The 27,417-nt window shown below is 41.1% G+C and overlaps 3 protein-coding genes across 3 annotated transcripts; all 3 read left to right on the plus strand.

Moving 5' to 3' along the window:
* The first annotated feature begins 1,160 nt into the window (after positions 1–1,160).
* Positions 1,161–4,777, plus strand: LOC121612773 (osteoclast stimulatory transmembrane protein). Its single transcript, XM_041945856.1, has 3 exons — positions 1,161–1,256; positions 2,276–3,281; positions 3,383–4,777. The coding sequence occupies exons 1-3, from the start codon at positions 1,219–1,221 to the stop codon at positions 3,734–3,736; spliced, it is 1,398 nt and encodes a 465-aa protein (XP_041801790.1). The 5' UTR covers positions 1,161–1,218; the 3' UTR covers positions 3,737–4,777.
* Positions 4,778–7,707: 2,930 nt separating this feature from the next.
* On the plus strand, positions 7,708–10,242 carry LOC121612774 (thyrotropin-releasing hormone receptor-like). Its single transcript, XM_041945857.1, has 2 exons — positions 7,708–8,484; positions 9,844–10,242. Exons 1-2 carry the CDS (start codon positions 7,708–7,710, stop codon positions 10,240–10,242), a joined length of 1,176 nt encoding a protein of 391 aa, XP_041801791.1.
* An 11,452-nt stretch (positions 10,243–21,694) lies between these two features.
* LOC121613127 (transmembrane protein 198-like) lies at positions 21,695–26,880 on the plus strand. The gene is made up of 5 exons (XM_041946412.1): positions 21,695–21,872; positions 23,077–23,388; positions 25,247–25,822; positions 25,959–26,083; positions 26,228–26,880. The coding sequence occupies exons 2-5, from the start codon at positions 23,235–23,237 to the stop codon at positions 26,375–26,377; spliced, it is 1,005 nt and encodes a 334-aa protein (XP_041802346.1). The 5' UTR covers positions 21,695–21,872; positions 23,077–23,234; the 3' UTR covers positions 26,378–26,880.
* Positions 26,881–27,417: the final 537 nt, after the last annotated feature.

Below are 27,417 nucleotides of genomic sequence, written 5' to 3' on the forward strand. Positions count from 1 at the left end.
TTGTAAATTCTTTGCAATGTTTGTTTGATGTAGTAAACTTAAGTCACAAGGTCTGACAACAATGGTTAACTTGTGCAGGGCTTTGGTGGTTACTGAGTGTTAGCAGGGTCAGTGCAAAAGGTCCTGTGCTGTTCAAATGCAAACTTATAAAATACGCAACCAAAACCCACAGAGGACAGGATGTACCTGGCTGTCTGCGCATTACAAACAATGTCTGACAAGACTGACAAGACTGAGATTTCAGTCAAAGGTCATTTTTATCTTTGCTTTTTGAGGATCCAGACAGATTAGAAATATTTAAATTTTCATTTGTTACTCGAAAAAATGTAACTGATATTTTTTCTATCAACCATAATAACGAGCTTTTTCATTAAACCCCATTCTTCTTATTTCAAACACACCCCCATACCTGTGCACTACTGTCCACGACTACACTCACTTCCAATAAAGGTTGAAGAAACAGTACTGGATAGCAAATTCAATGATGGTGTTGACAATATGGAGTTAAACCAGTTGTATTATAAAATGAATTAGGGAAGTGAACCAAATTCAAAAAAGTACAGAGTAATCGTTTAATGAATAAAAATAGATATTGGAATTAAGATAAGATAGCGCTCTAGGAAAATGAAGACAGAACAAATGTTAACCCATGCCTGTTTTATTTATTTCTATCCTGCAACTAACATCTGAGGTGACTGGTGTTTTTTTTAAGTTAGGTGGAAAATGTGCATCAGCCCACAGTTCTGTATTCGTGTGACAAACCGGAGGAAAGTGTAGGCAACAGGAAACAGTTCAGCATGAGCCTGAATGCAGTCTCACAGCTAGACCCCCTTCAGCAGATCAATGCAAAAGAAAAAGTGTCAACCCACTTTTTTCAGTGCTGGAGGTTTAAAATAATATATGATGGCATCAACATAATAACAGTGTGTGGGCTGAGTGAAATGACAAATTACATGACATTTCTCTTGTCAATCTGAAACTGCACTCAGGTCGGTATGACCAGTGTCACATTGTGAGCATGTGTCTGTGTGTGTGTGTGTTTGCATCATGCTCCTCCATATGACATTGTGTCATGTATGGTTTATGGTCTTTTCGTTTCCCTCGTGGGAACTTGCAGGCGACCCACAACATGACAGTGACTGTTCAGAGAAGTTCCCTTTTTAACTTTTAACACTTCCCACTGCTGTTTTTCCTTAAGCTTGTATTTTCATAGACAGAATGACGTTCATCACAGAGAACCTCATTACAACTCTCAGGTAAGAACTGTTGTTTTTAATTAATTACTTTGAAGTGTGCATTAAAGGTCCAATGGTTTTCTAAAGCAAGCATGTTAAAAATTAAATCTATCTATCTATCTATCTATCTATCTATCTATCTATCTATCTATCTATCTATCTATCTATCTATCTATCTATCTATCTATCTATCTATCTATCTAGTTAAACCTACAATGGCTATATAGCAGTAGGTGGTTTATGTAAATAATATGTTGGTACTCATTAATGTGTCTGTTATAGGATTGCATCATTTTCTGTAAAATTAAACAACTGGAATTAATTATTAATGGGCTTAGTCATTACTTGACGTACTTATGAAATTATTCTTAATATTATTGTAGCTTACAGTAACCATCTACATGTGAAAAATGATCTTTTTTAGAACTGATCCCGTTCTGAGTTAAGGAAATCATTCAACATTTTGGGAAATACGTTTTTTTTTATGAGAGTTACTTGAGAGACATGTCATATTGGGGTTTTACAGGGAGTTAAAAGCTATATAACTACTGCAGCTTAAACCTTAAGGTAATGGTGTGATATTCTGGGAACTGCTCATTTGTTGTCTTGGTAGATGAGACGATTTAATACCAATACCATGCTGTCATCACACCCCCTTCTCACAGCATCAAATAATTAATTAAAACCAAACTCAGCTCAGCTTGATAAGACCTACCTAAAATGAGAGAAACTATATTTGGGAATAAAATTATTTAATTTGTACTTTGTTTTTTTTTTTAGTTTGGCCTGTGTCCCATCTGGTAACATGCAGGGGTCAGGGTTTATGACTACAGCCAGCCACCAGGGGGCGATCAAGATGTTTCAGCTTTGGACAGGCTGACTAACAGTTTCCCCTGTTTCCAGTATTCATGCTAAGCTGACACTGAGCTGGCTGGTGAAGCTTCATATTTGATGGACAAATATGAGACTCGCGTGTCTCGTGTAAACAAAGCAAATAAATGTATTTCTCAACCTGTCAAACTGTTGTTTTTTCTCCTCAGGGACAGGGCGGGATCTTGCAGACAGACTCTAAAATCTGTCCTGCTTCATCTGTGGGGTGTTTATTCTGCACCTACACCTGCTGGCAGAGACATCCTGACTCTACTGTCTCTCTGTTTCACCCTCGCCTTCATCACCGGCGGCCTGCTTCATCACTGGTTGTCGAAGACTCTGAAATACAACCATGTAGCGTCCATTCAGACGGCCTGCATCTACAGTGTGGCCATGTTTCTAGTCTCGTTCCTGTGTCACCCTCTGCGCTGTGTGCTGACCATGATCCTGCCCACTGTCTGCACCAAACAGGGACGCAAACTCCTCATCTCGGCCTCTGTCATGATCCTAGTTTTGAACGTCGTCCCTAACATCACAGTGAACGTCGGGGCGGTGGCACAGATCCTGAAGTGCACCGCTGAGGGTTTTACGAGGACTCTGTTAAACTCCTCTGAACCTCTGAATAAAGCCAAGCGAGACCTCGTGGAGGAAACCATCAAAGTGAAGATGGAAGACTTGAGCTTTGTCACCAACTTGAGGAAGTTGGATCATTTCACACATGTTGATGTGTCAGAAGTTAAAACCAGGTTTACTAAGATGATTGGGCAGATCGAGGTCAACTTCTCACATGCCAGGAACCTGCTAAAAGATTACAAACTGCTGTCAAACAGGATCCTTGCTGCCATTTTTGTTGCTTTACTAATCTTTGAATCTGCACGATACTTGAAATCTTACCTGACATCAGTTCAGTTTGATAACGGCTACGTGCCCAAAGAGCTCCTGCAAAAAGTGACTCGTGCTGGGAACAAAAAGAGGAAAACGTATCCAACAAGCTGCATAATAACAAGTCAGGAATGTACCTCCTGTTTCATAGCACTGGTGGTGGTAACATTATATTTCATCGCAATAGCATTAATAGTAGCTTTGGATCATGTTGTGTATCATGTAGTTCAGGTGATTGTGCCGTGGTTGATGGATTTTCCACTGACATCTGCCAGCATAAGTGTCAATTACAAGGTAAGACAGCACACAAACTGTTCACCACTGCAGCTCCTTTTCTTGCACCCTCACTCTTAGAGGTCTGATGCATTTGCTCCTTTTTTTTAATCTCCTGACAGGTTCAGTGGTTCTCACCTGCTCTTTGTATCATCCCGCAATCCTGTGTCACACGAGAGCTCACAAACTTCCACAGGGATTACAAGTGGAGCTTCGACCCCGAGCCGTCGCTCTGTGACGCGACAACGTCGGCTCCGAACCAAGGGGTCACCCTCCTGCTGGGATGTCTGTGGCTGATGAGCTACTCGCTGGTGTTCCTCGAGGTTTACGCCAGGCGGCTGCGCAGGAAAATCTCTGCATCCTTTTTCAGAAAGCAGGAGGAGCAAAGAATGGCTTACCTGATGAAGAAAATGCAAGTGAAGATGGGTAAAAAAGAGCAAAAAGAGACTATTTCTGTTGAGGTTGGCCACGGGTGAATGTTCACTGTACAGTGCAGTGCTTGCTAGTCTCCATAGGATGAAGCCTGCTTACTTTTCCTCAAGCATCACATTTCTGTCTTTAGTGAAAGGTCGTCAAATATCGGCCCTGCTTTGTCACACTCCTCAGCGTCTCATACCAGGTACCCTTTAGCGTCTATGTCTGAAGAACAAAGCCTTCCTGCAGGACAGCTTTTCTAACACGTGGTTAAAGTTGTGAAACCGTTGCAGCTGTGAAACACCCACAGTTTTGCTTTAGTTTACAAAAACTACTTAACAGGTATAAGAACAGATCAGTTTATGAAAAGCCCTTTAACATATGGTTAATATTGTGAAATGGTCAGTTTGGTTAGATTAACCAAGGCTACTTGGTCAGGTTCAGGAAAAGACTGTAGACATCCCCTCTAAGGGGATGTCTGATAATTCAGTGGATGGGTTTGCATTGGAATATTTGAAAGCTGGTGCATCTCATTTAGACGCTAAAGGGTACATTGTGCGCCTGTATGAGACACTGATGTGTCGGTTTTGACAACCTGAGAATGAAAATGACTTCACTGTTGAATGGATTGCCATGAAATGTGGTGCAAACATTCAAGGTGCAACTTTTAATTGTCCAGTGAGATCTCAACATCTAAACACTTTGATGATCCTTTGACTTTTTCTCCGGCACAGAGGTCGACATTAGTGGTTGTATCTTTCAGGAAGTAATGGATGAGTTGCTGTCAAATTTGGTGCATGTTCCCCTCAGGATAAATTGTGATGCCTTTAGTGATATCCAGCTCCATCAGGTCAAAATGATTGTCCGATACTTGCAAAACGATTGACACTAATCAGCAAACCCAAGTTAACATCCAAAACTAAGATGATGAGCACATTCACGAATCTGAACATGCAGATGTTAGCATTTAGCTCAAAGCGGTGATGTGCCAAATTGCACCCTCACAGAGCTGCCAGCATGGCTGTAAACTCTTGTTTCTCTCAGGTTTTTGTCTGTCAGGGTTCTTATGCTGAGTTTCTTTTTTTTTTTAGCAAAATATAAAGTGAAGATAGAGCATCCTGTGCATGAGTCACCTCAGCAACACCTTTCCCCTATGAACGTACTACCAGTCGACAGGGTCCTCTCAGGCACTCGCACAAAACTGATGTGGTTTTCACAGATGTACCACCACATCTGCTCAGCTCGCATTTTTTTCCCCCCACATAAACATCATAGAGCTCAAGTTTTATTGTATATTTTTCTGCACTTTGTGTGCTGTGTTGTTTTTCCTCTCATGTGGATCAGTGTAGACTTTGTACCCCTCATCCCCACTAGATGACACTATTGTGCTTTGGACAGATGAGGCCAGAGAATACAGTACCTCAGTCACAGAAAAGCAATAGACTGGATCTGATAATTTGTGGAATATTTTATTGGCCTAGATAACATTACAACAATAGATTACATGAATCTTTTTTTATGTGTGCATCTTATAATTCACCAGCCTATTTTAATCAGTGTGCCCTACAAAAAAAGACAAAAAAAAAAAAATCACTTCCATTCTGTGAAAAAAGTCTTTTTCCATTTCATCCGTACGCTCCTGCTTAAAACTCCCATGAGGCTTTGGGGGTTTATTTTAAGATATCATCTCAGAGTAATAATAGACCTCTTTATCTATTTTTAATCCTGCCTTTCTGTCCACTTCATGATTGTCTCAAAATATAGCAGACTGTGGAAAGATGATACACTGTTGTTGGTCCAGAAATCATGAATTATTCAAGTATTTTTTGCTACTATGAATTATCACATCAGTGTGTTGCTAATTATGTGTTTAGCAGCTCTGCCTGGGCTAGAAATACAGCTAACTGAAAGACTGATTATTCTTGAAATGTAAATAAAAATGAACCCTCTAACATCCAATTTTTCCCGTTTTCTTTATCTTTTAGTAACTTTCAGTTTGGAAAAATCAACTTATTCTTCACTAGAGAGTATCACAGTGTTCATGTTTTGTATCAGCTTGTTCAAACTCTGCATTGCAGCTATATGATGTTTGCACTAAGTGAAATAATAAAATTCAATATATAACTATATATATATCTGTGGGTTTGGACAAATTTTGGATGAACAGCGTGAGTTTGTAAGAAGGGACCCACCAGCAGGCAGGAAGCAGGCACTAATTCTAGTATTTGTTCAAACACAGTATAGGACAGACTTCTTAGCATGCAGCAGTTCAATCAGGTAATTACCTGGAAGAAACTGCTCTGCAGGATTACTTTCCCTTCTGTGATGCTGTTATCTATTCATTAGAGGAAGCTCAGTGGACTGAACGTTCTGTGGCTGGAAACTAGTATTCTATGAAAATGCCAGCATCTGCCCTGCATTAGCATTCATCCAGACAGTCATGTTCACAGTTAGAGGTTTAAAGAGCTTTCCAAGCCGTAAGTGGTTTGTTAGAGTCTGTTTTGAGAAACGTATTTTAATGTTGCTTCATGTTTTCAGCTACTGGGAGCGGGAACAGCATCAGAGTGCCAAGAGCTGTGACAGCTTTCCCACATGCCACAAGAATAATCTTAATATTGTGATGTTTGTTGCTGTTTGTCCCTCAGGAGATGAGAAAATGCTTGAATTCTTGAGTCCAGAATCGGTGCGAAACCAGAGAATCCAAAGCTGTTGGGTTGCCCTTTCACACAAGACGAAGATTTCACTGAATTATATCTACTTCGTAATTAGTGCCATTTCAGTTCAATGGCCAATCACTGCTGTGTCAGTGTGCTGAATTGCAGGCTACCTCCTCTGTTCTCTGAATAATTACAGGGTTTCTGGTCACAGCCACGGCCACCATAGTTGACATGACTTTCTGAGCTTGGACAGGGAGGTGGAATTGATCTTTAAGTTGGTGGCAGTGTGTTGCAGTGTGGATTTAATTGTGTGTGATGTGAAAGAGAGGGAGGGGTGCACTGGGAAAACAGGGAGGGAGAGCAAGAGAGAGAGAGACAGACATATGTGGACGGCTCGGGTGGCTCTGGAGGAGGACTAAGCAGTCATCTGGGTTTCTTGGTTGTTTGCACCTGAGCGCTGCTACCACGCAAGAGTGAGGGCTGCCTTCTGCAAATGATGGTAATCTGCTCATTTTATTCTCTTAAAAATATATGCATTTACTATTCAACACTTTTATTTAATTATCCAGAATCAATTGTGCAGCTTATTTCTGCTTAATTTCTTTTGCTGAGGGGATGCACAAAAATGATTTATAGGGAGGTAAGACAGGGGGAGGGGTAAGCATTTCTTTCTTTTTGCTGAAGAGTGGGCAGTCTGACTTTTATGGGAGAGCAAGGGAGGATCTTTTGTTTTCACTCACACCGAATTCATATTTCAGCCTTCCCTCGGCCTCTATTAAGATTCAGGTTCAGCCTTTTTTAAGAACCTATTTATTCTTAGAAAGTGGCTGAAATACTGCTAACTTTCTTATGTTTTCCATGAAGTTGGAAATCAGTGATTCCACTTCTAATGTGAGCGTTGGTCAGTTTGTTGAAAACTGTTATTTCATTAATATATTTAACCTGCCATAACTGAATATTTTTGGCCACTTGGGGGCAGTGGAAACAAGTAATGAACACAACACTGACCATTTAAGTTTATATTGTGAAATTGTTAGCAAACAGTTGCTTATTTACACATCCAGCAGTTAAGTAGCAACATTATCATTCATTTGGTCGTATTTTTGGCCATCTGATGAATGTGAGTCAAATATTCACTCTCTTTTAGCTCTGTTTTTGGTCACCCACTCCTGCTTTAGCTGCTAAAAACTCCACCATGTTCATCAGCTAGTTGCTAACTGCTGTTTGGTGATTTTTCAAAAGTGACAAATTCAAACCCTCTCTCCACCCCAATAGTCTTTGCACAGTCTCTGTTCATTGTTTCTGTTTCTGTCTTCAGGATTCTTGCTTTGTGCCCCTGGAGATCAACTGAACTGTGGCTGCAGAGCTTGAACACAATGGAGAACAACACAACCATCTTTCAAGATGTCACTCGGGTTGTAAATCTGACAGAAATGCCTCTGAACCCTCTCGAAGAGCAGGTCATAACAATATTTTTGACATTGCTCATCTGTGTAGTAGGGATCGCTGGGAATATCATGGTGGTGCTGGTCGTGCTGCGCACTAAACACATGGTGACTCCGACCAACTGTTACCTCGTCAGTCTGGCCGCCGCAGACCTCATTGTGCTCCTGGCTGCAGGGCTGCCGAATATCTCTGATGTAGTAGCCTTCTGGATATACGGGTACACGGGGTGCTTGTGTATAACTTACCTGCAGTACCTGGGCATCAACGTGTCGTCCTGCTCCATCACAGCCTTCACCATCGAGCGGTACATTGCTATTTGTCACTCCATAAAGGCACAATTCATATGCACCGTTTCCCGGGCCAAGAGGATCATAGCTGGAGTCTGGGTGTTCACCTCACTCTACTGCATTATGTGGTTCTTCTTAGTGGACACAGATGAAACCATCTATACCAACGGAGTGGTGGTCACTTGTGGCTACCGTGTGTCCAGGAGCCTCTACATGCCAATCTATTTCCTGGACTTTACTTTGTTCTATGTGATCCCCCTCACTGTGGCCACCGTGCTCTACGGGCTCATCGCAAGGATTTTGTTCATGAGCCCTCTGCCCTCGCATCTGAACGACAGAGCCGGAGGAGGGTCGGTCCACCAGGGTCACTCCAGCAGCGGCAACAACGCCAACAAGGGTGCAGTCTCTGCTAGGAAACAGGTACTGTACTGGAAAGGCTGGACACAGATTAAGAAGTCTGATTTATAGTCAGACCTCAGTGGAAATGTGGTAAATGTAAAACGAACCATTTTCCAGCTTTTTCATCATGCTAATGGTACGGTAACCTGACGCTTTGTTACACCAAAACATGTGGGAGTAGTCTTTGAAAACTGTTCGGGAGAGGGCCAGCAACTTCAAAAAATACTCAGCCAGTGATTGGATGAACCACCTGTCTATCACCCTCTGTGATAGAAGGTGAGAGCTGCAGCCAGTTGGAAGAATGTCTTTTCCACTGAAAAAATCCTTCAGTGCTGCTCTTTACTCTTCTTTCAATGAAGAAATACTTTCCAGTTCTGATATGACTAATGCGATATGTAGCAGCATCCAAGCTAACCTCTTTAAGAGCAGCCATTGTTGCTCCTCTTCTTGCTGTCCTCACAACTAAACCTCACCTGTAGCTGCCAGTAGTTCTTCACAAGTCTCTGATTGGTTCAGCCACTAGCTGCCTCAAGAGATATAATTCTAGGGATGGTCAGGCGGTTGATCCACCACAATTATCAGTAGGTTTGCCATATAATTTTGAACAGATGTTCATGGTTCCCAGAGGATGAATTGCACTGAATTTGGTGATCCCCCTGACTTTTGTGAATTTGGTTCAGCATTTCATGACCAGGATGGATTGTAATAACTTTGCTGATTCCTCTAGCACCATAATCAGGTCCAGTAGTTGGTTCATGACCAGATACCGACAAACCCAATGACACTTCCTTCAGCTTCAGCTGGACTTAGTGTTTAGTGCTCATTGAAAATGTTTGCATGCTAACACAAGAAATATAAACAGTGAAGATGGTAAACATTAAACCTCCTAAAAACATCAATGCTTGTCAGAAGGTTGAACAGCTTTAGAAGCCACAACCACAACTTTCTGACATCACAATATAATGGAAGAATTTCCCCAAAAACGACACCTCACAGTGCGACTGTAGAGATGAGAAAATCACCAGGATTTTTTCATTATTTTAACTCTTTACACACCCATTTCTTTCACTACAGATGTGCACACAGGTGTGCGACACAATGAGTGCCTATCAGAAGAGACTGACTGAAAGTGTTCACCGTTATCCCCACATTTAAATGATTAGCGCGTATAGCGCCTCTCTATCAAGGCCGCCTTTTCACCCGAGCGTGGCCATTCAGAACAGCTGTCCCTAGGTACAGCCTCACAGGGCCACTAGCAGAGCTGTAGACTCAGTGATGTGAGTCATTGTCATACAAGGTGCCTGTATACAGTACATTAAGTCACATCATTGCATCACTTTTGTTTCTTGTTTCATTGCTCCTCTTTCTCTCAATCAACAGATAACAAAGATGCTAGCTGTGGTGGTCGTCCTCTTCGCCTTGCTCTGGATGCCTTACCGAACGCTGGTGGTGGTCAACTCGTTTATCGACCCGCCTTACCACAACACCTGGTTCCTGCTCTTCTGCCGGATGTGCATCTACACCAACAGTGCCATCAACCCCATCATTTACAACCTCATGTCTCAGAAGTTTCGTGTCGCGTTCAAAAAGCTCTGCAAGTGCAAGTGGCGACACGAGGAGAAGGCGCCAGAGTACAATGTGCCGATGTATTACAGCGTGATAAAGGATTCATCCCACGAGAGCAACGAGCTGGTCACAGAGCAAGAGGAGGTGAGCGGCCAAACCGGCAAGAGGGTCAACGAAACGGATGACGACGCGAGCACTTTCAGTATTTCTTAATAAAGCGATGAGTGTGTTGGGTTTGTGAGGACAAACTGTGTTTGTGTGATAAATCATTTGAAAATTGTTCATTTTAATCTTGAAGATTGATTCCACCTGCTGGAAAAAGCATTTACTGATGCTGAGATCTGCAGATATTCTTGCTTGCTGTGACACAGGTTGTGTTTGTGGTGTGGCAGTTGTGGTACTTTTGCATCAACATTGTGCTGTAAATACAGTATGTGAGCAGGTTTTAGTGTAGTTCTGTTTAGTGGGACATAGTGGTTCTTTTGAAACGTTTTTAGAAATATCGTACCCACCATTTCAGTGAACATAGAAAAACATGAAATAAGAATGACATGAGGGAAAGATGAACATTTTATGTGACACTGATGCCGATTGCTTGGCCTCCAGTATTGCTGCTTGCAGCTTTCTCAGTATAATCGAGAAGCACAGAGCTGAGGAGCCAAAGAAGACACACTGCAAAAAACAAAATGTAAGATGCAAAGCTGTTTTACTAATTAAAATTTTTGATTATAGACTAATTTTATCAGCATTACAGAAGATGCTGAGAGAAAAGCTGTGTCATTGAAATCTAACTTGAATTTCTACTCGCTGGATAGCTGTGAAACTTGGCTCAGACATCAATCCTGTAACGTTACATCTGGTGCCATCAGACATTTCCATCTGCCTCAGCTTTGTGTTTGCAAATGTTAGCATGCTAACATGCAGACGGTGAATATGCTAAACATCGTGCCAGGTAAACATCAGCATGTTAGCTTTGTGTACTAAGCACTGAGCATTAAGTAAAGCATCACAGAGCTGCTAGCGTGACTGCAGACTCTTTGTCTTTGCCTCTGCAGACAGCTGCAGCTGGCATGGTTTGAATTTAGAGGGTCACCTAAGGCTAATTATGTAAACTACATGACTTGAAGTCTGGACACCTACACAAGTCTTCACTCATGTTGTCATGTTAGACCTCCTGTCAGACCTGCGTGGGCATGTGCAAACTGGGCTGGACTGACAGCTGCCTCGCTCGCACTGTTAGATCTGTTACACTTGTTGACATGAGAGCGTTCACGCCATTATCATTGTTATTACTTAATAGACCTGGTGACATTGTGTCATTCCCAGAATAGCTCCATTTCAACCTGACAAGAGTCTAATTAGCCAGAGTTATTGAAAACACCTGTGTGGGTGTGCAGGTCCTTTCACATTAAGTCTCAGTCGTAGCAAGAATGTTTTTTCCTCATCTACCAACTACTTTTACTCTTTGAATTTGTCACTGGATTTAATTAGGCTACTAACCAAAAAACAAACAAAAGCAATCTCTCAGCCCTCCACTGAGATTATTTCTGACTCCAGAGGACGTCTGTGTGTGGGAAAAGTTTGTGTCATTAGACTTGCAGTCTGCCAAACTGGGAGGCTGGACGTAATAACCGCAGCAGCTCTGATAACAAACAAATCAGTTCCAATTCAAACGTCAGCCGAGTCAGAGCATGAAGATAAATTTGTCCTTTTTAGCCACTGGAGACTTGCAACCAATCTGACAGCAAGTGCATGATGGGAAAAATGTTTTGATGTTAATTGTTGCCAACAAGTTTATTGTTTGTTATTGCTGTCGTCTTGTGCTGTCAGCCGCGTTACTGCACGTCTCAACATATCCAACACTGGAGACTCGTGTATGAATCCCTTTCACAGTCTGGTCAGTATATTTATCTCCTCTGTATATTGTACATGTTTGAGCCAAATGTTGACATGTGTTTTTAACATATTTTGTAAAAACATGCTTGTAGTTTCCTGTGGACGGTGGGATTAACAAATCCTTCTACAACCCTAAAAAATGCATATATATTCTCTTTATTCATGAGGGTTTTGTGTGTTGAATTAAAATAAACCTTGACAGTAGTAGACATCTAGCATTTCCTTCAACAAATGCAGACTTAATTTAGATTTACATAAACTGAACTGTTGAAGCTGTAGCAGGTTTGCATACAGCATCAGTACTGGCCCTGAACGGGGATAAAAGATGGATCATTTCAGGAAAACAATCCCTTTTGTTTTGATTTGCATTAGTTAGGATACGTTTTGACATGTTTAACTGAGCATACCTCACCTTCGTTCGCTCGTTTTTCCAGTTTCTTCTTGCAGCTCTGACCTATTAAAAAAAAAAAAAGCTTGACTACACCAGAGCATGCAAACAACATAAATAACAGTGAGAATAACAACACGGAGCCGAGCGTACAACACTAAGATGTGCAGCAGTTGTAGGAGCTGAATGCAGCCTCACCATCACGTCACACCTGTTTGGGTCACTGTCAATAATGAAACCTGTCACTTTTCTAACGTTGGAGCCATATTCTCTGTCACGTCACAAACATTTAAAACAATCCCTCTGGACACTGTGCAGGCTTTATAGTGCTGATAAATTCCACAGAAGGAGTTTTTATGATGAAAGAGATGTCAGGAGGGTCTGCAGAAGAGAATCAATGAGGGAAGAAATATACACTCACAGGGAGACCTGCAGCAAAAATGCTGCAAGTGGCTCTCTTTCACCCATGGCTGCCATTTATATTTTTTCCTTTCAGCTCTAAGATGCAACAGCATGGATCAATAATATACTGTTTTGAGGGGGGGTTCTTTTGTTTTGTTGTGTGTCAGGTGGAAAAATACATTTTCGTGTAGTTGAAGGACTATTTGTGCTTGCTGACAATTATTCTTTATGACTTCTATTGTCAGTAAGTCCTACATATGTTACAGTTATGGTACAGAGTTTTCATAAGGAAATTGAATTACTTCCTTTAACTCTTTTTTTTTAAATATTTTTATTAGGAGGAAGGCACATTAGAACAGAAACCAATGTCATAATTACATTGAATATCAAATCACGCCTGCATCACAGTTTAAAATGTTGAGAAACACTGTGCATCAAGAGGAATGAAAAGCAAGGCACAGAGTCCGTCTCCTAACTTCCTTTAACTCTAAGAGGTTTTAATCTCACAGTTTTGTTCTAACACCTTCCTCTACTTGTTGGGTCTAATTTGATAGCAACCTCAACTCAAATGTCCAGACAGACACTAAAGGCATGATTCAAAGTAATGCTGCCCACTTTCTGCACAGCATCGTGTCATGTCTGACTGCATGTCCTGCTTGGTAGTGGCAGTTCTAAACAGGCACTCATCACATCACAGATTCAGAGTACCCCTCTGCATATAACAAAGAAAGAAATCAACAGTTCCTTCACTGCTCAGACAAACAATCAAGGACTAATTAAGTTTGGACTGAAAAGCAAAACAAACTGTACAAGTTTGGTTTATTAGCTGGCGGGAGCAGTGTTTCTCAGTATGATAAGGTCTGTTATTCTTCTCCTTTTCACTCGTACAATGGAGACTGTGCCCGTTCATTTTGCACTGAACATTCCCAACATTACTTTTATTACTTAATGACAAATGTCTCTGGAACAAAAAAAAGATTTCACCCCTGTTTCATATGCGAGTAAGTGTATTTCATTAGAAATTTATATAACTGTCAAAAAAGTTTCTTTAGCAGAGAAAAGCTGAAAACTTCTAGGAAAGAGAAAAAAAGGACTGATGCTTTAATGTGTTGGCACAGCTTTTTGAGAAGAAGTTCAACATGTAGGGAAATATGCTTATGTTAATGAGAGGTTGAAAGTTTAGCTTATCTTAGCATAAAGACTGAAACAGGGTGAAACACCTAGCCTACAAAATCTTCCAACCACCAGCGATAAAGCACTAGAAGTGTTTTTATACTTTGGTTTTAAGGTACATTTTGTTACCTTTGGATAGCGCCAGGCTAGCTGTTTCCCAGGTTTCAGTTCTTATGCTAAGCTAAGTTAGTCGCCTCCTGGTTTTGGCTTCATATTTAATGTACAGACATGAGAGTGGTATTGATCTTTCTTGTCAAGAAAGCAAATCAGCCGATTTCTCAAACTGTCAAATGTTTCTTTTAAAACATCCTCGTTCTTACGGTGAATCCTCAGCCTTTATTGATGAAAATGTGCCATGCAGGTTCTTTATCTTTATCATTATATTATCTATGTAATTATATTGTACTTCATGTGTATACATTAATAAAATGAGGAAAATAATGGTACTGGTGAATTCAATTACAGTACTTAAGTACAATTTTGAGATATTAGCACTTAATTTTGAGTATTCCCATTTTCTGCCTCTTCATATGTCTTGTTATAGACAAGCTAGCTAAAAGGATTTAAAGTACTTAAAATGTTGTTCCTTATCAACCAACTAAAACTGTGACATCATGCATGGACTCGGGGTGATAGCATTTCCTGTTTTATTTTGTAGTATTTTTCCTTATGCATTCATGTGTCTTTTACTTCCTGTCTTTTTTCTATTTCCCACCAGTTTCTCTTCCCACCTGTATCCCATCATCCAATCAGCTCTTCAGTATAAATAGCACAAGTGATCAAATCCAATCTCCCAATCTTCCAGCTTTCTTGCGTAGTTTCTTGCTAATGTTTGTTCTCCACCAGATGTTTGGATTTTGTTTTTTTTTTGCCTGGCTGGCTTTCTGTTCTGGCTTTTTCAACTTTGAAGTCAATTAAATTTTGGGATTATTGAAGTCTTGAGTCTCTGGGTTTTGAGCCGTCACAACAACAATGAAATTTGTCCAACACAAAATGTTGTGCAATAATCATGATCCAATAATATAGCACTGACAGGGGCCGTCCTGCATTTAATGAGTACTTTTACTTATCCTTATAGTGTAGTACTAACTAATACTTACTACTTACTTAGTAGTACTCACTGCTTCTTCCACCACTGAATAATCAATCAGTATGTTGGATATGTCTCTGAACAACAACAACTTTTTTATGTTGTGATATTGATGTAAATTTCTATCTTCGATGCAGCGCAGTGCATCTTTAAACACGGCCTTGTTGGCAAGCGTAGTGCAATTTGATCATTTAGATATCTTTGTTTGATAAATACTACTGAATGTGTATCAGGATGAACCTCAAAAAGCAGCTACACAACACTGAGCTTAATTTCAAGATCATGAATAAATCCTACGCTGTGTAACAGTTAGTACATTCACATACATAGCAGCTGGTATATATTTTATATATATATTTTCATCCCTTTTGATGACAGAGAATGCAAAGAGCTGCTCTTCTGTGCGAATGAATAATTCATCCACTGCATCTGTCGAGACCTCTTGTCGTCTTAGCATCAACAGAAATAATCAAAGGCCAACCACAGTGTTCTGCATTGTTTCGGGGAGCCCATTACGCCGCGTGAAGAGGCTGTTTATTATTTCTTGTGCATTAATCCTCCTGTTTGAATGAATGTGTCCGTTCGAAAGGCTCCTTCAGTGGAACTACACAATGCAGAGAGCAGATTTTATATAGACATGAAGCAGGGAGGCAGGAGATGGGCTTTAACACATCTAGTACTTTATACCTGTACTCTCATAGCTAAAGTGAGCAAAGATGTAGGTGTGAATTTATTGAATATGTCTTATTGTAATAAAATGTAATGTTTTTTAGTGACTATTGCTTTAACATTGTGAAAAGCTGATCTGAGCAGGAAAATTACCCTTTTTGTACCAAAAAATTAAACTGTCTTTGTCTCATTTGCACAAATGCCCAGGCAACTATATGACAATTACATTTATTAGATAAAAATATGAAATCTGGAAATAAGTTTGGATTCAAGAGCTGTGTTTTTAACTGAGTATACTTAACGCATGAGCAGGTCACTGACGTCTGCATCCTGTGATGAGGGATCACAAGCAGACACTGCTTCAATTTTTAGGGCTCACAAGTCACAATCATCAGAAACCACTGGTTTAAATCAGTTTTCAGATAATTAAATCACTGTGTGAGATGTTTTACCTTTAGTCAGCTAGAAGCAATGCAAACATACATGAATAAAGATAGGCTGATAATGGGGAAAGCTGAAATGAGATTTAGCTGACAGGGTATCTGGTTGTGGAGGACAGAAGTCGTCTTTTTGTGCTACAACTGTGATTCCTGGCTTTAAAGTACGACAGGTTTCAAAGCAGCTTATAAAATGTTGATATATTAAATAATATAAAGGGTTAAAGTGTCCTTTCGCCAGCAGACTGTACAGTCGTCAGTTCCTGTTGGAGATAATTCTGTAGCCATATTTTCTGGCTCTAATGGGATGCTGATGTTGGTCTGTTGGTTCCTCCATCACTTTGATCAAGAGTGAAATATCTCAACAACTATTTAATGGATTGCCATGAAATTTTGTACATCCCCCACAGTGGCTTTGGCGTTATACTTCTGCACTTCAGGGTGCTGCTGCTGATGTTACTCTGCCTTCATCAGACCATGATCTCTGAAGTGCACCGGAGCACAGCTCTCCCATATGAAGCTGGCTGTCACATCCACTTGCAGCAGAAATAGTGGTGTCTTATTGGACTGAATGTCTGCCACGGTGACACTCTGAGAATAATCTGAATCAGTCTATTATCTGCTTTTTTAACATTTAAATTTTTACTTATTAGCTTTTAGACAGATGTGTATTTTTTTTTAACTCACATCACTAACAGTGGAATTTCTGTATTACTGTATATATGGTGAATATGGTGCATTATTGTGTCCGATGATACACAGTTTTAGGCTACACTCAGTTACAAACCTTTAAGAATAATAAATGTAATATATCACTTATGTTAACTTCATAAAGGACACTGTATAAAAGGCTCTGGCAGTGTGCTCGTTAAGGAGCCAATTAATCACCATAGCAATGCTATAAATCCACTGTGTTATTGAGGGTTTTATGTGGTTGTGTTGATGTTAAGGACACACTTTGTGTTAAATTATCACCTGATTTATTATCATTCAGCAGCGGCAGGCAAAACAAGACAGAGTAGCCACCTAATGGTACTCGTCCTTCATTACACCGAATTACACAGGACGCAATGTTTTGGGACACAAGTTTTCCCCTCAATTCCTCATTAACGTTGCAAACAAAACACTCATCTTTCTATTGTTATATTCTGGCAGTTGGTATACAGCAGATTAATGTACAGACAGGAAATGGCATTTTTCAATGTACAGTAGAAACTTAAATGGGCTGTTTTCAGAGCTGTCACATGTCAAAAACCACTCTTATTTACTACATAGTGCCGTATATTTACTGCCCCCCATTCTATTTGAGGGTCTGAGTTCTGAGTAAATCCATCCACGATGTGATTCTACACCAGAGAATATTGATGCCAATTGATGATGATTTATAAGCATATGAATTCTCATCTTACAGCTCACTCACTCACAGAGCAAACTAGGCAACAGTAAATGAGGGAATGAGGGGCTGGTTTCAGATGCAGCCATCAGCGCCACAATGGTTTTAGTATAAATGCTCATGTTTTTAAGAACACCATCCATCCATCCATCCATCATCTATACACCGCTGAATCCTTTGGGGGGCTGGAGCCTATCGTTTTTAAGAACACTTCATTTTTAAATGTTTTTATGTGCAACACACTGCACACTACAATGTGGGTTTATCCACCAACAAGTGATGGAATACCAAATCCTTTATTTATTACTCTGAATTTATTGGTGGTACGCATCATAAAACTCCCAACATGCTGTAAATATGACTTATGGGCTCATACTCTTCATCAAACATCCAGGATTATACCCTAAACAGAGCCTTCTCATAGAAAACCACATACGATTGTTGTGTCGTATGGAAATACACACTGAAACAATAAAGCATTTGTAATTCTTAGTGCATCGAGTTTTCCTATCATGTCCTGAACCTCTCATATACAATCAATTAGAATCAGGGGCTTATTAGCATCAGAGACCTTCTTCAGTGTGGAGGTTGCTATGAGACGGCCTGAGCTTCTATCCTGCACTGTAGGATGAAGTGATGACGCAGAAGACGTGTGCAGCTGTTGTGCACGTACGTGCTTATGGGAGCTGAATGACTCTTTGTATGTTTGTTTGTGCAAAACCTTCTCTGCTCTTCAGAATAACCTACATGAGACGTCATGTCATCGCTTTTGCTGTAAAACAGCAAATTGTTGTTTTCATGTCGCTGCTTTTGTGCAGATGAAGCAATCACAGCTATAGTATGTTGATTTGTGGTCTTTAGAAGTGCTGCTAGGTAGAGTTTTAGGACACAGCCAGGGTAGCTGTTTCCCCACAGTGCAGTCTTCATGCTAAGCTAAGCTAACTTGATTTATTTAACAAAACTATTTTCATACATGCACTTGTACCCGAATACCTGTTAACAGACATTCATGTGTAAAATTGTGTCTTCTTTTTAAAGTTAAGTACAGTATCAGATTACTTCCTTCACCTCAGCTCTGAGCTGTTTGCTTCCACTCCATTAAAAACAAACATATCTAAACTGAGGAGATGACAGAAGGATTGTACCAGCTGATAAACGTGGAGGTAGTATAAAAACGTGGCTTGTGATAAAGCACACATGTGAATGAAAGCTGCAGCAGCTTCGGAGCTTTTATCACTATTCTCTCCGGCCACGGTAAACATTTTGATATTGATTAATGGTTATCAGCGTACCTTGAACCATTCTGAGGCCTCACTCATGTGGTTTTCTGTCCCTATTTTTGTCTGAGATGTTACATTCACAGTCTTTAAAAAGACAAAGTCTTCTGAAACTGTGTCAGCTATTAATAAACCTGTATAAGAGCGCTGATGGTCAGAAAAGTGAGATGTATGTCCTGCATGTGTCTTTATAATCCAACTGCATGCAAGTGTGTACATTTGAGTCTCCTGTATGTTCCTGCGGCATAATGCGAAGCAGAAGTAATCTTGTGACGGAGTGATCATGCATACTTCCTGAGTGTTAAATAGAGGCCTGACCATCCATATATCTAACTGATAGTGTCTGATGTGTCGCCACTACAAGAAGAAAGCTCTATTTAATTATGCATGTATTATGTTTTATCTAAAAATGTCAACTGAGTCGTGTGTTGCAACGATCATTAATTAAATGTGTATATTTTATTTTCTATTGAGAGTGAAGTCATTAATAGATCAGATTTGGGAATGATTCATAAGACATAAATATATTCTGAGGAAACTTGACGTGGAAAAGAAGGAAATTAATACAATTTTCTGTAACATTTGCTTCCTTTTTTCAGCACTTCATACACGTAATGATTAATGTCATACAAATGTCAAAAGTGAGCCAGAACAGGAAATACTGCGTCGTCTACTCAGCGCCCTGCAGAGTTACTGTACTGCTGTTGCCTGATGAATATAAAACATCATTTATTTTTAACTGAAAAACCTTCACTGTTCAAATTGTTTAAAATGATGTTGCTGTGCAGCTGATGCATTTAAGGTTGTCACAAAATGATGCCGTAAATAGGCAGGTGATCTATTTCTTCCTATGAGGAATTAGGCACCGTGCAGTGTATCTGTTATAAAGTTAGTGAGACATCTAAATCATCCAACTTAATTTATTCGCTCTGACCTCTTTTTTAAAAAATTCATAGACTCACTATAACCTCCCTTCAATGGCTCTTCAAGCCATTGAAGGGAGGCCGGGTGAAAAACACATTTCATTTGAGGCGAAATGGTCCGTCGTGATCAATACTCCCTGCTCTGCAATCAAAAATGTCATAAAGAATCGCACACAGACACGGAGAGGGGTCTCGTGTATCGATTAAGACTATGTTTTTGATATTTGAGGGAGCAACAGGGCTGTCAGTAATGTGACATAAATTCATATTTTATGTGTCCCCGGAGGATTTTGTCTCTGCTCTGCTCCCACCACCAAAATGTTTATCATTTTGTGATTGCTGTTGAATCGAGAAATGCAAATAACACATACAGAGAGGCAGCCAACTGCAAAAAGAAAAACAATTTTTGGATTGATCCTCATTAATCAATAATTTCCTATTAGAAAAGTGACACATTGCTTCACTTGAAATTAATTTCAGCTCAACAGAGAAACAACACAAGAAAATAAGAATCACTTGGCTGTAATTATTTAAGCTTGTGAGCTCTGTGAGGCTTTACTGAGCTAAATGCTCACCTCAGCATGCTAACATCCTCACAGAGGCAATGCCAAGATGCTAATGTTTAGCCGGTATAATGCTGACCACGCTCACCAGCTTAGATTAGCGTGTTAGCATGCTAACATCTGACTAACGAGCACCAAACACAAAGCACAAGGATGATGGGGATGTCATTATCTTTGCAGGAATTTGGTTCAAGTACATCACATTTTGGCCTGATGATGGCACTAGAGGAGGAGTTTAAAGCTCTCCCATCATAATTCATCCTGTGGTTGTTGAGACATTTCACTCAAAATCACAAATGCCAACTTCATGGTGACGTAAGAGAAGAAGTCCAGAGAGTGAACAGAGTCAGTGGGATTCAGTGGCTGCTGAAATATTTCAGTCTGGACTGAAAGTGGTGGGCCGACTGCCTGACCGGCATTCCTTGAGCTGCTAGCATGGCTAAAAATAAAATAAAATAAAATAATCCCCCCACCTTTCCTTACAAAGTACTTCTGTTCGTTCCTCCCTCAACTTTCAAAATGCATGTTCTCTTTGGATCCACTGAAGCAGACAACAGAAAGACGTATTTGACTGATGAAAGGCCTACAAGATGCTGTCTTTATAACACGGCTGACAAGAGGAGCTTAATTCAGCCTGACAGCTCCATTTCACTGGCTCTGTCGACCTTATTACAGCTCAGTGTCCCTGCAGTTATGACCACCTCTGCTGTCGTTATTAATCTGCTCCTATCCCCCCCTGACATTCACCGTTGTGTTTGTGCCGTAAGTCAGCATCCACGCTCTGCTGAAAACACATGTACTGTTTGACTGTGCTCATGAGCTGTCGGACTCCAGACTACAGCACCAGACTTACAGCTTCATATCACTGCCGTGTCTGTAAACCAGAGTTTATCTTCACCAGGCACAGCATCTCCCCCTTGATCGAGTGTTAACCTCCAACTTTATCTCGCTGCACAAGCATGTGCAGAGAAAACAATACAAATAAAAGCTGCACTAGGCAAGATCATCGGGCTTAACATGTGTTGCGCCCTGTTTGTCTGCAGTTTTTAGTCTCATTGCACCCCAATGTTCCCCAGGACGGAGAACTTTGCCCTCAGGCCTGTCTGCCAGAAAGGTTAGCATTATCGAAAGGGTTAGGGGCTTTCTGAAGGCGTGCTTGTTCTTCTCCGGGCATGATATTTCTGAGAATAATCACTATTAATCAAACAGTGAAAATACTAGATGTGATTCTAAAGCAAAGCCCCAAAAGAAAAGACATTTTAGGGGTCAAAACGAGGTGTGCAACTTTAACCTGAATTAAAAGTGCCACATTGAGTGGAATAAAGCCCTGAAGTGATGATGCAGGGAGCCAGCAGGATCACGGGCAGTGAGAGCTGAGCTCTCAGCTGGCCCGGCCTTGGACCTGGCAGCAGATGGTCTCCGTCTCTGAGTCAGGCGTCAGCTGTTCACATGAGCACAGGTCGGACGCTCGGTCGCTCCCACAGCTCACAGAGGCAACCACACAGACTCCTGACGAACTCCCGACAGCTCGCTCCCTGTTGGCTTTCCTGGAATTTGACACAACAACAGCTGAAGATTTTTGTTTTTCTGTTCGAGCTCACATTTGCTCTGTGACGATATGCCGCAGTCCAGGTAGGCCACAGAAGTTTCCTCACTTAATGAGATTTATCAGCTATTTCTGTCTGATATTTTGTTAAGAAATTCTTTGATCTTGTATGTGATAATAGAGAAACAGCATCTTCCATGAATCATCTACACGAAACATATCAAACCAATAAAAAAGGAGTTATCTCAGTGGCAGTTCATCCTCAGCAGAGCTTTATTGTATTTCACCGAGAACCTGCCAGAAAGTGTAAGTGTTGTCGTGTTTTACACTCACCTTTACAAGAGGACATGAACAGACAGGCGGATCACTCACCTGCTAAAGCTCCTCTAATTCCATTTGCTGACCGTGGGATCTGCCTGAACAGCTTATAAGGTCTTCACAGTAATACACACTGTTGTTAGACAGTTGTACTCTGAGCCATCAGGAGAGGAGTGTGTGAACACGATTCATGCCTTCACTCCCTGAGTTGCAAAATAAATGAGAATAAATGAATAAAAAGGACCTCACTTTTCTGCTACTTTTTACTTTTGTTCTACTACAATTCAGAAGTCACCAGTTACTTTTCAGATTCAGATCAATCATACACCATATAATCAACAAATATATTCTGATATGTTATAATAGGTTAAAATACGTTTAGCTTGTATTTGTGGTACTTTAACTATATTTTGATGCTAATACTCTTACACTTTTACTTAAGGGAGATTTGAATGCAGGACTTCTACTTGTAACAGGGCAATTCTGCAGAGTGGTGTTGCTGTTTTCACTTGCCGTCTTCATTGGGTGTTAGAATATTTTGCATGTTTGTCCAGCTGTTTGTTTTTGTTGCATTGTTCAGTAAACAGAGCACCGAACCACATGCCCAGAACAATGAGCCTGTGTGACGATGGCACAGAGCCACCGGGTCATTTCCTCATCTGTATCCTGTTCTTGAACAAAACAACCAGGAAAGAGAGCCGCTGAACTCAGAGGAGATCCCCAGTTTCCTCTCTGGTTCCTGAACAGGGCTTTGAACATGAGAAAGAGGCACATCCCCTCATATATCCACTTAAATAACAACACCTGAACTGAACTGGAATAGAAGTAGTATTTTGAAGGATTGCTTCCCAGGATGTTCATAAGACTTAATGATTAATAACTCTCAAGTCAGTAACCAAGAGACGGGGGTCAGTAAACCAAGACTGACTTTCTGCTGCCAGGGAAGCTGAAAACACTCTCCTCTTTTTGCAGGTGCACAACAGGAAGCCGTTTAGGACAAGTCCTTCGCTCAGGAGCTTCCTCTTTCCCTGGACGCCACATGCAGGACTCTCCTGTTTCCCCCCTTCAATGAACAAAGCGGATTCCCATCCAGACCAAGCGCCCGGCAGTAGAAGTGATAATCCTCCAAAATGGCACTCAGTTCGCTCTATGTTACTGAGGACCCAGGAGCTGGCTTAGCTGAGGAGGACATATGTACGCTTGAGATTAATATCAAGTATGAAGTCATCCCATCTACTGTCTGCTCTGTTTGCTTCTCATTCGGCCTCATCTACTGCTTCTTCGGTATGTATTCATGAAGCGAGGGATGATTTTAACTATGACTGTACAGAAATGATAGAGCTGAGGAGTTAAAGTCGGTATTTCAACATGCCCCGCTCTCAGTGTGTTCATTCTAACTGTTCCATTAGCTCACCTGATGGCTTAAACCCGCAGTGGCAGGTGTCTGGAAACTGCCAGGGGTTTAGGGTGGATGAGCACAAAGCTGGCGGAGGCAGATGGGTAGTCTTGCGTCTGCGTTTGACACAGGCAGCATTGATGAGGTGCCACCTGTTGCTCTGTCTGACGTCTCATTTGTTTCACGGTGCTGTTAAACCTGGCAAGAGCTCGTGTGGGCTCTGACAGCGGTGGTGCATCTTTATTAACAACTTTTATGTTCCAGGTAAGAGCAGTTTGCAGAGCTGCATGTTGCATGGAGAGAAAAAAAAAAGAGGCAAGAGTTCAACACAACTTTATTTCTGCCTCTGTTTTCACTGAGAAAATATGTGGACACAAATCCAATAAAGACGAACTGGGTGTTTTTAGAAGTAATGTGTCCTCTGGACCTAAAACATGTGACGTTATGCAAACACTCTCACTGCCAAAGTCTGTGTTCCCAGTAGAGTGTTAGCATTAGCCTGTGAGGATTGTCATGCATGTAAATAATTAATCTTTTGAAGAGAAAGAGCAGTTTCAGTTGTGCAGGCAGAGACAGTATTATCAGGGGTCTGGTTTCTTATGTAATTCTCTATTCGGGCCAGAAAGTTGACGAGAGAGCGAGCTGCGAGTGCTCACATAAAAAAGTGTAATTGACAGATGTTGGAGCTGGACATGAATACCGGAACAAATTCACTTATAAAAAGTGTTTCAGAAATGTGTGACCCATCAACGCCCGCAGGAAACCGTGTGAAAGTACTGGAGCGCTCGACTGTTCCTCACTGTCCGAGCATTGAGAATCTGTGCTGCAAGCAACAAGCAACCGAAAGACTTCCCCCTGAAGCTTCTGATCAGAACACGTTTATGCACGATTCACGCTAGAGTTAGAGTTTACAGAATCTCATAAACACCACAGCACCGTTATGTTTATCACTGAATCACCAATCATTTGGCAGTCGCTGTCAAATAATGCTGCAAAACAGCAACTACTTGCCACAAAATGCACACTTTGCCTCAAATTTTTACAAATAGCAGTGAAATAAAAATGTGTGGTTTGGGAGGAGTCAGCATTTTAACTGATTTAGAGTAAGAATGACCTTTGACAACATCATTTTCTTTACTGAATATGCTGTAAACATAGATGATGCAGCCTAGAGTGTGACTATCATTCACATGGGGCAAAATGATTGTGATTGCTCTGCACGCCACAAGTTTCTTTTTATTTAATATTGACCACAATATCACATGATTGTGTTTTGCACTTTGTGTGTCAGGACAGCATGATACAGGAGTGAGTACAAGTCCATGTAGTAACATCTTTTATCCAATCATGTGTTGACAAAGTGTTGAACCTCGCTCCATCCTCGCTTGTGAGCGACTGAGCCTCTCCAGGATGCTCCTTTCATACCCAATCATGATACTATCACCTGTTACCAATCAACCTGTTTACCTGTGGAATGATCCAAACAGGTGTTTTTGAATCGTTCCACATCTTTCCCAGTCTTTTGTTGCTCCTGTCTTGACTTGTTTGAAACGTGTTGCTGCATCAAATTCAGAATAAGCAGATATTTACAAAAATCAATGAAGATGATAAGGTCAAACATTAAATATGTTTTGTTTGTACTGTTTTCAGTTGAGTATCACATTATGTTTTGTTTATTTTTACACAGTGTGGATTATACAGCCCTTTTTAACTTAAATTTAACCTTGTTTTTATTCCACTTTTCAGGATACCGCTGCTTCAAGATGGTCATGTTCTTCTCCGGCTTCATGTTCAGCTCGGCGGCCGTTCTCCTGTTGTACCACAAAGAGCCAATGTTGGACACCCAGCTGGGGATGGAGACAAAGGCGGGGATCGGCCTGGGCGTGGGCGTGCTCTGTGGGCTGATGACCATGCTGGTGTCCACCATGGGGCTCCTCCTCAGCAGCCTCCAGCTGGGGAGCCTCTTCTCCCTCGCCATCCTAGTGGTGACCGGACAGTTTCACAGCCTTACCCCAGTGTGGGTGCTTCTCAGTGCCGTACTGGCTGCCAGCACTGTCACTGCTGTCTTCACACTTCAGTGGCAGAAACTGTTCACCATCATCTACACGTCTGTGTTTGGAGCAACCACTGTGACGCTGTGTGTGGATTACCTGCTGGGGACATTTATGCTGCCGGATCAAGTGTATGATATGCTTTGTCAAGTTGCCCCACGTCCACTCTGCTGGTTTAACTGGGCGATCACTGGGATGTGGCCTGTTATGAGTCTGATGGGTGTGTTGGTGCAATGGAGGTTTACTGCCAGAGGAATATCACACACAGAAGGTGAGTTTAATTCAATGTGCTCCTACTGATGCGTTCAAACTCAGGCTGTTATCAGGTTAAAATGCCCTCCTTTTGTGATACATACGTCATTCATGATTCATTTTATTTCTTTCCCTCCTGTTTTGATGCTTCCCAGCTGCACACAAAAAGAAGAAACACGCCAAGAAGCACAGATATAGAGAGCCAAGGAGAAGACCTCAAACACACCGTCGACGCAGGCCTCCGCTGCTGAAACGCTACGCTGGGGACGTCCTGGCTCCGGTCAGTGAGATCAAATCATCAAGCGTGAGATTTTGATAAAAAAAGTTCCTCTTTTTGCATAAGAAATAGCCTCATTGTGTAGACACATATTTTTTAACTGCGTCAGTGCACTAACAATGCATCTTCTTCCTGTTTGCCTCTCAGAGTTACCTGCAGAGCCTCCAGGAGCGGCAGATGGGAACAGGCTCCTCGGCCAGCAGCGTCAGCACCATCACACACACTCTAATTGACTTTGACTTTGAGACGGGCTCCATGGTGCCTCTGACCGCTGCCTCCCCCGTCTTTACAGTCTGAGGGAACGCGCAGCATTCACATACCTTGTTATACTGATGCTTAAACATTCCTTTGAAATGTTCACTCCCATGGAAACCATTCAAACATTTCGACTGCTGGCGTGAATCCACCTGAACCTGCTTTGTCAGATAATCATCAGCATGCACGCCGTGTGATTCGAGATGCTTGGAGATCATCCTGCGAATGATGGACAGCACAGGAAAACAGACCAGACACGGTCATCAGACTCACCATCATCGCATCCTTTTCAGCGATTTATCTCACAGACGCTTTGTGTTTCACAGTCGAGTCGTCTTGTTTCACACAGCTTTTATTCTCCAAAAACTATGTGCAGTGTGTCTAGATCAGTTTGGGTTGTACTTCTTTTGAAGTCTAAATGTTTTTGTTATATGCCATGAACTCGTATATGCAATTAGATTAAAGATATACATGAGAAAAATGGGGGATGTTGGACAATAAAGCAATAAACCACTGATTTAACAGGAATATAACAGCTTGATAATATATTGGTTTATCATCTTCATCTGTAAGAGTGTTATTTCATTTTTGAGGTACAAACATTGATTAAAGGCCCTGCACGCCCACACAGGTGTTCCCACGTCCTCTTGCTCATTACACACCTGCTCAGGTTGAAGCTGTAGTTCACAGAAGTTCATGTCATCATTTATTGATTTATTTGTTTATTTGAAAAGAGCTGTAAATTAGCGAGAGTTAGCCAAGATGGCTAATTTTCATCTGTTGTTCCTGGCCAGATATAAAAAAATGCATCCAACAAGTCAGACAAAATAACACATCTAATATATTTAATATAAGCAACATAATAAATATGCACAAAATAGTACAGTACACATCCACTAATCCATATCAACACAGTATAAGACATGCCCATTACCAACTATATGTACTAAAAACTTGTGTTCAGGGGAAAGAACAGCAAAAGACACACAAAACAACAAGATGGCAGCCGAGACGACAACTAGAATCTGAATATTATTCATTGATTATTAATGAGCCGCAGCTTCAGTGACAGAACAGGAAAT

The sequence above is a fragment of the Chelmon rostratus genome, chromosome 10, assembly GCF_017976325.1.
Source record: "Chelmon rostratus isolate fCheRos1 chromosome 10, fCheRos1.pri, whole genome shotgun sequence".
NCBI lineage: Eukaryota > Metazoa > Chordata > Actinopteri > Chaetodontiformes > Chaetodontidae > Chelmon > Chelmon rostratus.

Coding starts and splice junctions, on each gene's coding strand:
- LOC121613127 (XM_041946412.1), top strand. CDS start 23,235: ATGGCACTCAGTTCGCTCTATGTTACTGAGGACCCAGGAGCTGGCTTA. Junction 23,389..25,246: donor CCTCATCTACTGCTTCTTCG/GTATGTATTCAT, acceptor TCCACTTTTCAG/GATACCGCTGCTTCAAGATG. Junction 25,823..25,958: donor AGGAATATCACACACAGAAG/GTGAGTTTAATT, acceptor GATGCTTCCCAG/CTGCACACAAAAAGAAGAAA.
- LOC121612773 (XM_041945856.1), top strand. CDS start 1,219: ATGACGTTCATCACAGAGAACCTCATTACAACTCTCAG. Junction 1,257..2,275: donor AACCTCATTACAACTCTCAG/GTAAGAACTGTT, acceptor TTTTCTCCTCAG/GGACAGGGCGGGATCTTGCA. Junction 3,282..3,382: donor GCATAAGTGTCAATTACAAG/GTAAGACAGCAC, acceptor ATCTCCTGACAG/GTTCAGTGGTTCTCACCTGC.
- LOC121612774 (XM_041945857.1), top strand. CDS start 7,708: ATGGAGAACAACACAACCATCTTTCAAGATGTCACTCGGGTTGTAAAT. Junction 8,485..9,843: donor CAGTCTCTGCTAGGAAACAG/GTACTGTACTGG, acceptor CTCAATCAACAG/ATAACAAAGATGCTAGCTGT.